Below are 12,492 nucleotides of genomic sequence, written 5' to 3' on the forward strand. Positions count from 1 at the left end.
TGTTTTTGTTTTGACATTTGAGGTATGGTCTCACTGTAATCTTGGCTGGCCTAGAACGTACTATGTAGTCCAGGCTGTCTTTGAACTCATAGAGGTCCATCTTCCACTGCCTTCTGAGCGCTGGTATCAGAGGTATATGGTATCACACCCAGATCAGACAAACTTCTTTTTTTTTTCCCACTCAAGCATATATTTGTAACCATCATGTTTCAAAATAGTAAAACAGGACTTAAACATAAAACAGTATTTAGATTTTCAGAAACACCAATCCCAAATGGAAAATCACATTTACAGTTTCAAGATCTTCATATTTCTGTAAGCAACATTCAGAATATCCTTTTTTTCTCTTTTCCTTCAACTGGAGTTGAACTGGGGTTCTACACTTATCGCCGTCCATATTAATTCTCAGTTTAGGCTGAGCTTGTTTCTAAACGCTGGATGACTTCTCCATATCAAATGGACTGGAAGGCTTCTGAAGAAAGTAGTTGATACAAGGCATACTGGGGAGCTGAAGGTAAAATGGCCTGTAAGACAGGTTCACATCTTCAACCTTTAAAAATGGCTTCTTGAGTCTCCCTGTTCTTGCTTTTTGTATTCCAGTACCAGCTTTTTTCCCCACATCCCTCCCAGCAGTACTTGATTTCTTGAGTGCACCCAATGCTTTCTTCTTCTGTTCAATGTAGTATCGAATGTCATCAATATGAAGAATCTTTACTCCCCATGATAAGGCATTTGAGAATATACTATTAGTAGGAATGAAATCATGATCCTTGACAGCTTTTTCAGCTAACAATTTTCCTCGGCTTAAACACACTCTGTCTTGAGAGTTAAAGGGACTTCCATCATGGCTGGGATGAGGACAGGTGGTTTCCGCAGTATATGCAGATTCTGGACTTGGTACAGGAGAAATCCGACCCAATGTTTGCGCATACTCTGCTTCCTTTTTATTGGAAACAAGGTAACTGATATCTTTGCTGAGAAATTCTTCAACTCGCCCTCCAAGTTCCTTTATATCTTTTTGTAGTTTTTCACAAATGGTAATAGAAGGCAAGTCAAGGTAAAATATTTTCCCCCAAAGCAGCTTATATTTGGTTTTTTCTAGTCTACTATCAGCTTTCAGGGATTTCAAGGATGGCCTATTCTTTTCATTTTTGTCTTGGATGCCACCCGGGAGAGGAGCTTTGCTGTGGATCCTCATGGCCTCGTGGTTCATGGCAGCCACCAGGCATCTACATGCTGGGTCCGCACCGGGGGCCGCATGGGACGGCCGCCAACACAAAGCTCCGAGGGCCCACCGGCCCTGGCCTCGGCGCCCGGCCGCATACGCTGCCTGAGCTTCAGGGCCGGTTCCGGGCGCCGAGCCTCGGAATTCTTAAAAAATATGTTTTTTAGCATTTTGAGTTTATAATTACACCATCTGCTTGTTTTTATTCCTTCCTCCAAACCCTCTCATGTAACCCATCCTTTGTTCTCTTTAAAATACATGCTTTTTTCCTCTTACTGTTTGTAGTAGTCAGCGTTCTCTAGAGTCACAGAACTTATGAGTCGTCTCTATATAATAAGAGAATTTGTTGGTGACTTACAGTCTATAGTCCAACTCCCTAATAATGGTCAGCAGCAGCTGTGAACGGAAGTCCAAGGATCTAGAAGTTGTTCAGTCCCACAAGGCAAGCAGGCAAGAAGAGAGAAAATCTTCCTTTTTCCAGTGTTCCTATGTAGGTCTCCAGTAGAAAAAATGTATACCACCAGGCCTGGATCTGGGAATTGCTTTGTCCCAGATGACCTTGAACTCAGAGATCTCCTTGCCTTAGTGTCCTGGGATTCATAGCCACTATGCCTCAAGATCTCCATGCAAGATCCAGGTCAGACACTTGTAGCTCCCAGCCTCAAGATTAGGATCACAGGTGCGCCTTCAAATTCTGGATTGTGGTTCATTCCAGATATAGTCAAATTGACAACCAGGAATAGCCACTACAATTCATCCCTTGTCAGTATGACACAAATAATATCTCATGTCCACATGAAACAATGACAAGGTCATGAATATGCCTAATACGATATAACTATTCCTTGCAAACACATTTTTAAGTTTACAATGGGGCAATATCTCTTGGGAACATTCTTTTAGTATCTCAACTTAAATACCAATTGATGTTAAAGAATTTTGAAGGAATAGAAATGTATTCTTAACAATATGAAACGGAGGCATTCGTGTTAGTTTATAATTCTTATTTCTGCAACTGGTTAAGCACCCTTATCTGGTATTTATAACTACCTTCTACTACCCATTCTGTATTTTCTACCCTCTGCAAGCACCTCAGCAGGTCTTGTCTCTTTTCCTGGAGGAGTGACCCATACCTTCATTCCTGATGGGTCTATGTCCTTTCTTATCCTGCTTGGATCAGGCTGTCGTAGTTTCCCATTGACTTTAATCACAGGACATGTTAGTACTAAGACACCCTAAGAGGTCTCCTGCACTCCAGACATAATCCTTCCTACTACATCCATTGTGGGGAGGCAATCCAATTTCCCCATGGTTATCTGGATCCATCACCCCTCCTAACACTATTATTACTTTCTTAGCCTTCAAGGGCATTAGAAGCCCAAAATGACCAGGAGGAAGTCTGAGCTTCCAGTTCAGTGGAATGTTTGTTGTGGCTCCTGTTAGTAGCACTCCCTGCACAGGAAACAAAACTTCTAAGCCAGCAGAACCTAGAATTGTGGGGAGAGAAAGCAATTTTTTTCTAAGAGGTCACTAGGCGTGATAGTGAGTGGAACTATTCTCTTTTCCATCCCTTGATCCTTAGACCCATGGGTCCTGGCTATGGGAGAAACTGTACCATATATCAGACACTGATTCAAAGCATATACTGTCTTCTGAAGAACTCTGTTGTAATATGTATATATTTACATATGTTTGTATTATGTATATGCATATATATAAATCATATATAAACATTATATATTCATAAATATAGACACACAATCTGCTCAGTCCATATGATATAGTGTGTATTCATATGTTTTTAGGGCTGACCATTTGGTATCGGATAACCAATGGTGTGCTGTTCCCTGGGAAAGACTATTTCTTTCCACTTTCAGCATTCCTTAGTTGCCTGTTCTTTATTTTAGACTGAGGCCTTGTGGTCTTTCTCCTTCAGCAAATTCTCAAAGGGAAATGGTATGGCAAGCCTATAACCTCCGGACTCAGGAGGTGAGACAGACTGAAGGTTCTAGACCAGCCTAGAGTACATGGTGAAGTACTGTTTCACCAAACCAGACCAAACCAACTCACACCAAATCATGGAGATTCTGATCAGGACCAGACAGTGCTAGAAATGTCCATGTAAGTTGCTTCTGCCTGTGGTTTGCACCAGTCTGAAGATCAGAGCATGACTGAAAAGTAATTCATATTCATGGGACAGCATGCCAGTACTGACCTCAAAATAATGGGCCAATTGCTGTCCTTTATTCTCTTCCTGTAGTTGAAGGACTCCATTCTAACAAGGACCAGAAAAATGAGCGATTTATAGACTCCCCCTCCAATTCCTTTTATTTTCTTAGACCACCAGCACCACTACCACCACCAACACCAACAAAGTAAACGAACAAAAGCTCAACCCCCAACCAACCAACCAACCATTGAAAACTTTTTGCGTAACAAACACAGGCCCTGGATTTGCTTGCCCTCCCTGGAAAAACCAAACCAGACCAAACCCCAAACCCAAACTCAAAACAACTGAACCCAATCATATTTTGGCCCAGGATACTCTTCGGGAGGCCATCCTCTACTACCCTATTTTCCAAACAAGAACGACAAAACAAAACGAAACAGAAACTTTCTCTTGAAAAATACTGTGTGGGTACCTGCAGCTGGATGCAAGTCTCTGTGGAGGCCAGAGGAAGATGTTAGATCCCATGAGGATGGGATCATAGGTGGTAGCGAGCAACCTGATGTGGGAACTAAACTCTAGTCCTCTGTATACATGGTAGTCTTAGCCACTGAGCTGTCTCTCTAGCCCCAACAAATGCCCGTTCATTCATTTGTTCCTTCGTTCCTTCCTTTCTCCCTTGTTCATTTCTTCCTATATTTTTACTTTATTATTATTTTATGTATATGAATGTTCTGCCTGAATATATGCCTTTGCACCATGTGTATGCCTGGTGTCTGTAGAGGCCAGAAGAGGGCATCAGATTCCTATGATCTGGAGTCAGAGGTGGTTGTGAGCTATCAAGAAGGTGCTCAGAATTGAGCCCCATGTTTTCTGAAAGAGCCAGTGCTCTTAACTCTAGAGCCATCTATCCAGCCCCATAAATACCTTCTTAAAAATTTCAAATATGTAGACAGGGGATCAAGTGAGGGCTGGGGTTGCTATCCCACAGTCAAAACTCTGACCCATAGTTGTTCCTGCTTGAAAGAACTGCAGGGATGAAAATGGAGAAGATGCTGAGAGAAAGAAGGTCCAGAGACAGGTCCAAAGTGGGGATCCAGCTCAAGGGGAGGCCCCAAGATCTGGCACTATTAACTGAGGCTATGGAGTGCTCCCAAAAAGGGAACTATCATGACTGCCCTCCAAAAAAACACAACAAGCAGCTAAAAGAGTCAGAGGCAGATATTTGCACCCAACCAATGAACAGAAGCTGCTGACCCCTGTGGTTGAATTAGGGAAAAGCTGGAAGAAGCTGAGGCAAGCCTGTAGGAGAGCCAGCAGGCTCAACTAACCTGGACCCCCAAGATCTCTCAAACACCGGGTCACCAACCAGATAGCATATACCAGCTGATATGAGCCCCCCAAAACATCTACAGCAGAGGACTCTAGGTCTGGGTTTAGTCAGAGAAGATGCACCTAGCCTTCAAGAGACTGGAGGTTCAGGGAGTTTAGATGTCTGATGGGGTGGGTGGGGTGGGGACAACCTTATGGAGACAGGGGGTGGGGAGGAGGTATGGGATGTAGAAAAGTTGGAGGGTGGACCAGAAGAGGGACAAAATCTTCAGTGTAAAAAAAAAAAAAAAAGAACTTTAACTATGTGAGAAATGAAGAGAGAAATTGCGTTTGCTTTGTTTATTTGTTTGTTTGTTTGTTTTTCAAGGCGGGTTTCTCTGTGTAGCCCTGGCTGTTCTGGAACTTACTTTGTATATCATGCTGGCCTCAAACTCAGATCCACTTGCCTCTGCCTCCCACGTGCGGAGACTAAAGGTGTGCACCATCAACCACCTGGTTGATAATTTATGTTTTACTAAACATGACATTTTAAATTCGTGGAGTTACTTGGTAACCAATCGTTACTGGGTAATAAAAAAGAGAAGGAAAATTGAAAATATATTTTTCCTAATTCTGGAGACCTAATCAGAAGGTTCACTGACCTGGCCATGACATCAGCGCCATACGCTCATGCCCATCCTTGCAGACGCTGCAGGATTTCTAGATGCTACATACATAATCAGCACCAGCTGAGATGACTTGGAAACACTTGGCACGTCACTCTACCATTGGCAAACAATGAAAGGAACGCCATTCCCGGAAGATTAAAGGGTGTAATGGCGCATTGGTGGGGTATTGATGGCATTGATAATATTGATGGTCTTGATTGTGTTTTTTGTTCCTTCTGCATCACAGGGCAGGCAGCTTGACAGTGGCACACCGTACAATCTGAGTGAGGCGGTGAGTAATTACTTCTGTTGTCAAGAGCTTACAGTTTGTATGCATTAAAAAAAGGAATATCAGTCTGTTTTAATACAATAAGAGTAATTGTTAAATAAAGTCTCCTTTACTCATTGTAGGTGAAAAAATGTCTATTGAAAATAGTGAAGAGCCTGAGTTATAGAATTTATTAAAAAAAAATTGTGTTTAAGTAGAAAAAAAGCAAAGGGCAAATACAGACTAATGAGTTTTGCCTACATAGCTGGGTGACAGGATAAATGACTTAATTTTTTAAATTTGATATCTGATGATAAAAAGTTGGGCTATACAGTTCTTGTTGTTTCTTTCAGCAATCATGTTTTGTGGCTTCATTATTTTTCTCCACGTAGATTCACTTACCCAACAAATGTTTATTGACTTAACATGTGTATGTGGTAGGCGCTGGGCTGGGCAGAGGAAGTTTACAACGGAGGCCTATGTTTGAAGGAACCACAAACCGTAGACACATACATAAAACCAGGAACAGAAAACAGAATACTGTTGTTATCATGGGATAGAGAAGAGACCACACACAGGATCCTCACTTGCCTGTAGGACATTCAGACTAAAAGACAACATTTTTATACTTTTCCCCACTTGAGACTCTTTTTCCTCTAAGGAGACTTCACACGATCTTGATGTGTATGGGAGAATGGTGTAATTCTTATTTGAAGACAACTCAGTGGGAGTAGGTGCTGGCCACTAACTTGACCATCTGAGTTCAGTTCCCAAGACCAGCATGGCTGAAAGGAAAGAACTAACTCCTGTAGGTGGGCGCTGGAATCGGAACCTAAATCTCCTGCAAGAGCAGCAAATGCTCTCAACCACTGAACCATTTCTGTAGCCCTTTAGTTAAATATTTGGTTCTATAAGATATTCAGCATCTTTAACATTTTTCAGAATGAACGGATATTGTAATTGTCACTGCTAAATTCATCTTTGCACAAACATGTAATATAAAATGGTGGGCTACTTCAGAAAAGGTTAAGAATTTTCTCCTAATCTCAAGTCAAAATTCAAAGACCAAATGTAGAAAATTTAAATGTATTCTTTGACAATTATGTACATGGTTATAATAGATCTGAATCTTTTCTTTTCTTTTTCTCATCTCTGTCCAAACTCTATAAATCCCCACTTAACTTTATGTGACTATTGGATTAAAACTATCTCTCCATTAGAGTGTGGTGGAGTCTCCATGGGAACAACACTGAAAGCAATAACTCCCTTTCCTCCTGAATCTTATTAGCAGTGAAGGGTAGAGGCTCTGCATCCTCTCCTCTATCCACATCTGACTGTTGGAGCGCCTGTTCTTGTGTAAACTTCACATAGGGTCTTTAGCTTCTGTGAGTTCATGATTCCAATGGCTGTGTCTTACTCAGACACAGAGGGTTTCGAAAACCTCTTTCCTATTCATAGCTGTAATTTTGATGCTGTTATGAATTACACGGTAAATCTCTGATATGCAGGATATCAGATATAAAACATCCATGAAGAAGTCATTTGACCCTCAAAGAAGTTGCAACCCACAGGTTAAGAGCCACTGCCTTTTAAGGCCTGTCATCTCCCTTACCACCAGTTTTTGATCAGGTTCATTCTTTTAGATTCTTCTAGCGTGAACCTTAGATCTGTTAGAGAGCAATCATTTACCTCCACAACAGTAGTACCACAACTGCACAAGTGGCCAAACATCAACTTTTAAAATCAAGAATTCTAACAGTATGATCCAAAGGGATACTAATTTGCTATTTCATGTTGGATACTTTTAAAAATTTTTTCTACTGCTGTGATAAGAAACCATGATGAAGGTAACTTATTGGGGCTTTCCATTTCAGACTGTCAGAGTCTGTGACCATGGTGGGGAGTATGGCAGTGGGCAGGCATGGTGTGGAGCAATAGATGAGGAAAACAATCACAGAGGAGAGAGAGAGAGAGAGAGAGAGAGAGAGAGAGAGAGAGAGAGAGAGAGAGAGAGAGAGAGAGAGAGAGAGACAGAGAGAGAGAGACAGAGAGAGAGAGAGACAGAGAGAGACAGAGACAGAGACACAGAGACAGAGACATAGAGACACAGAGAGAGCCAATGTCTTTCAACAAGGCCACACCTCATAATCTTTCCCAAACAGTTCCAGGACTAAGTATTTAAGAACATGAGCCTATGGGGCCATTTTGCTTTAAACAAAAATGATGATAGAAAAATTTAAAATTCACTTAAAAAAACAAATCATTATGTTTCTATTAGAACAGACAAGTTTGCATATATGACTTGGAAAAAAGAAAAAGAAAAAAACAGTGTAATTCATATTATAAAAGTCCCGAATCTGAGCTGAGTTGTGTCTGAAAGCATTTTCTGATGCTGTGTGATATGTCAACCCACATGTTGTAAAGTGTACATGTTATGTGCTTAGGATTAAGGCTACAGAGAAATCAGACAATGTAACACTGGTGAGTACTTCGAGAAGCACTTTAGATCCCCTACACATAGGATTCCAAATTAACTTTAAGTATTTAGACATCTTTTACTCCTGCCAATTTTTTTTTATGACTCTCCATTCAAGAGAGACTGTGACTTAAAATTTAAGTAACTATGTTCAGGCAGGTGGATCTGTAAGTAAAGGCACTAGCCACTAAGCTTCACGACCTGATTTTGTTACCCTGGACTCACATGGAAGAAGGAGAGAATTAACTCCCACAAACTGCCCTCTGATTGCCACATCTGTCACACACACACACACACACACACACACACACACACACACACACTACAAATGAAGCTGCACTGTAGAAGAACCAGAAGATGAAAGCATAGATCAGAAAGGAGTGAGCTGTGTGTCAGCTGTTAGACGATGGAGGAAGATGAGTCAAAAGTAAAGGAATGGCTAAGAGCATGATGGCTCTTCCAGAGGTCCTGAGTTTAATTCCCAGCAACCACATGGTGGCTCACAACCATCTGTAATGGGATCTAATGTCCTCTTCTGGTATCTGACAGCTACAGTGTACTCATATATATAAAATAAATAAATCTTTCAAAAAAGTAAGGGAATGTTATGGCCAGGTGCTTTTATCTTTAAAACAGGGTCTAACCATGCAGCCCGACTGGCCTGGAAGTTGCTACATAGACCAGCTGGCCTCCAGTCATAATGATCCACTTGCCTCTGCCTCCCACGTGCTGGGCCCACATTTGGTTTTGAAAAAGATCTCCAAGAGGCTAGTGAGAGGGGTGCTCCATGAACTTTTGGACAGCCGAGGCTCTGCGTCTGGAGGACAGAGAGAGCCTGGTGGGTCAGCGGGACTGGAGGATGCCTTGTTCATGGGACGAGGCTGAGGAATTAGACAAAGAAAATGCATCTGATTTCCTGCTTTAGGCAACACCGACATGCCAATGGGAGAATGTGCAGGGGTGAGAAACTCTGTCCCATGCTGACTCTGTAGGGGACTCGGGCGTAGGTGACTAATGAGAGGGTGCATGGCATAGACAAAGCAGGAGCCATGAGCCATCTGTGCATCAGGAGACAAGGACAGCCATGGGATGACATTTGAGAGCATCTTTGGGATAAAAGCAGCCAGAATTTAACAGATTCAAAAATGGTCTACCCACTAGTTTTGACATTTTCCCTTGTTGTAAACTCAGGTTTTTGAGTCTTCCTGGCTGTATGGGCATAGGTGGAGACTCATGGGATGCTTGATGTTTTGCTGCCCTGGGCCATTACCTGAGCAGACTTGGGTTCTCATCCTGTCCAGTGTTCACTCTGCTTCCCTACCGGCTTGCAGTGAGCCACTGTGTGCTCTGGGCTGTCTGCAGATATGCAGCTCTGGTTAAAAGTTCCACTCAGATCCTTGAGGGGGTCTATGTGTTTTCAGTAGAGCTCTACTTCTACGATACAACGTGGTACTTTTTGTTACTGTGCACTTCTGAAGGACAAAAAAAGTCTCAGTTCTTCACACCTGTGTCTCATTTCTTGCAGTGTATCCAAGGATGTCAGTTTTGGAACTCTATAGATCAGGAACAGTGTGCTTTGAAGTGTGTAAGTATTACTTATTGTTACACATTTTAATACAGGACCTTATGTAGCCCGGGCTGGCTTTAAACTCATATGTAGTTAAGGATGACTTTAACTTTCTGATCTACCTTCAGAGTGCTGGGATTACAGCCCTGTACCACCACATCAGCTATGTGGTCACTAGGGACTGAACCTGAACCAGCAATCTACCAACTGAACCATACCCCAGCCTCCTGATATCTTTTTCTGTTAATGAGCCAAATTATAGCTATGACATCTTTAAAGGATATTAAAGTTGGTTTTGGCAACTGAGATCTGTGATCCAGTTAATTCAGAGGCAGAAGCAGGAGAATGCCTTGGTATTCCAGGCCAGCCTGGGAAACAAACATTATGAGTCTCTAAAAACTTTTTTCTCCACATATACACTTTCATATTTTTTCTTGTCTTGCCGGCCTCTGTTATAAAAGTTATTTATGCCCACTCCCGCTTGTGACTTTGTGATTACAGAATATAATTTTGCAAAAGGAGCATTTGACATCTGGTCTGAGTTGTTCTTACATATCACTACAAATTGCAACTTAACTATTTGTCTAGTTTTGTCTAGTTATATGTTTAATGTTTCTTATACCATTATGTAAGTTTCCAGGGTAGAAAGCACTCCGCCATTTTTAGACCATGTTTCCTCCATTGATCAGAGTGGAACACAAAGCAGATGCTAACTCTTGCTGGGTACATGAGTGAGAATGCCATTTGTTTCCAGGCAACCGTCCGGGAAGCTGCCAATGTGGACAGAAGAACCTGCTGGCTTTGTTAGCTAGACCTATTGATGGCATCCAATTCAGTGTGTCTCCCTTGAGTTGCAGCTGCCTTCAAGTACATTGAGAATTTTCTAGTAGATAACCCTCTTCATTATTTTCCTAGGGATGCAAACGTCAGACTCTCTCTCTCTCTCTCTCTCTCTCTCTCTCTCTCTCTCTCTCTCTCTCTCTCTCTCTCTCTCTCCCTCCCTCCCTCCCTCCCTCCCTCCCTCTTTCTCTCTCTCTCAGCAGGGTCACCATATGCTCTTGAATTCGAGACCCGCCTGCATCAGCCTCAAGTGCTGGGATTACAGACATGTGCCACCATGCCTGCATAAACTCCTATTTGTTAGTCTTATGGTTGATTAATACTGTTGGAAAAAACTTTCATTGGAGAAAATGCACAACTGGCTTACTAAAGTTACCTGTTACTTTCAGGACCTTACATAACTTTTCTTCTTTCTGTTTCTTTTTCATACAGAATGATACATATGCCACCATTTGTGAGGTGAGTTCACAATCATTTGCAAAGAAAATATGTTCAACCCAAGTCTGTATTTTTAGACTGTGAAAGGCTATTAAAGGAAAATGAAGACATTTTAAGTCACAAATCTAACTATTTACTTGTTTATTTCTTTCTATAAGAGGGTCTAATCCCATTTTGGCACAGACGTTGCTGTTTTCTATATCTGTATAAATATGTAAGTTTTTATTAACATGTATGTGCATATTTACAAATTATATATGTATATATGCGTTTGTATGTATATATGCTTTTACACACACACACACACACACACACACACACACACACACACACATATATATAAGTATATGTACACACACATATGTATATAAAATCATCCCTCAGTACCCAAGGGGGAATGGTTCTAGAAACTGCAAAAATTCGCAAATTTTTTCATATTCAAATCTCTCACTGTATATGCACTTCCCTACATCTTTAAATCATCTGTATTTTATTTTTAATAGTTAATACAATATAAACAACTCATCCTTCTCTTCCACACTTTTGAGACAATATCTCACTGACTTCAAACGCTCTCTGTAGCTAAGGATAACAATGTACTCATGCTCTTCCTGCCTCTGTTGCCAAAGGTGTGATGGACATTTATATAAATTTTAAAGCTGTGTTGTTTATGAAATTAAGACAAAAGGAGTGTATGCATGCTTCAAATGTATGTACACAGTTTGGCTAAAATGCAATTACAAATATTTTTGCTGCTCAGCTGGCCAAATTTGAAAAATATACAGAAATTTAAAACCTGAGTACCAGGGCGAACTGTAACTTTAATCTAATGTAGAAGATCCTAATTTCCAGAGCTAGACACATGGGAGGCTGGGTGGGACAGGGAAGAAAAATTGCACTCTGGGATATCTCTGCTCACAGCATTTTCTTAAAACATTTTAGCGTTTATTCACTTACTTTGTGTTTGTGTTGGATGGGTGGATGTGCTCACGCACGTGTGTGGAAATCAGAGGACAATTTCCAGGGGTCATTCTCCCCTTTCACCATGTGGGTTCTTGGGATGGAAATCAGCTTGTCAGCTTTGCCACAAACGCCTTAAATCACGGAGTCATCTTTCTCCAAACACAGAGTGTTCGGCCATACATCTTTATATCACATTAAATGAGACCTGTTAGGCCAGGTGTGGTGGTGTACATCTGTATTATGTACACTTGGAAGGTCGAGGCAGGAGGATCATCCAGTCTGAAAATAAAGCTAAAGAACAGAAAAACAAACAAACAAATAAAACTAAACAACAACAACAAAACCCCAAAGTGAACCCTTTAATTCCATTCCTGCATCAGCCCAAATCTCTTGCCAACATGGGCTTTTATTTTTTTCTGCTTATCTGCAAAGAAGTGCTATTATTTTTTTTTGGTTTTAAAACCTGGTTATGGAATGGTAAGAGGGCCCAGTGAGTAAAGGAACTTGCTTGCCAAATCAAGGCTTGAGTTTGGTACCAGGAAGCCGCATAGTGAGAGGAAAGAATTGAC

At 41.3% G+C, this 12,492-nt stretch overlaps 1 protein-coding gene and 1 pseudogene across 2 annotated transcripts in view; one reads left to right on the top strand and one right to left on the bottom strand.

Moving 5' to 3' along the window:
• Window positions 1–12,492, top strand: part of ROS1 (ROS proto-oncogene 1, receptor tyrosine kinase) — a gene marked incomplete at both ends in the record, with an annotated part of 118,169 nt that overhangs the window by 10,412 nt on the left and 95,265 nt on the right. The window contains 3 exons of the mRNA XM_080938115.1: window positions 5,619–5,663; window positions 9,641–9,700; window positions 10,955–10,981. Coding sequence (XP_080794241.1) covers window positions 5,619–5,663; window positions 9,641–9,700; window positions 10,955–10,981 — 132 coding nt within the window. The remainder of the gene's footprint in view (window positions 1–5,618; window positions 5,664–9,640; window positions 9,701–10,954; window positions 10,982–12,492) is intronic.
• On the bottom strand, window positions 248–1,213 carry LOC308436692 (protein DBF4 homolog A-like; annotated as a pseudogene). The gene has a single exon. The product of its transcript is annotated as a protein DBF4 homolog A-like (transcript).

The sequence above is a fragment of the Micromys minutus genome (assembly GCF_963924665.1).
Source record: "Micromys minutus genome assembly, chromosome: 25".
NCBI classification, from domain to species: Eukaryota; Metazoa; Chordata; class Mammalia; order Rodentia; family Muridae; genus Micromys; species Micromys minutus.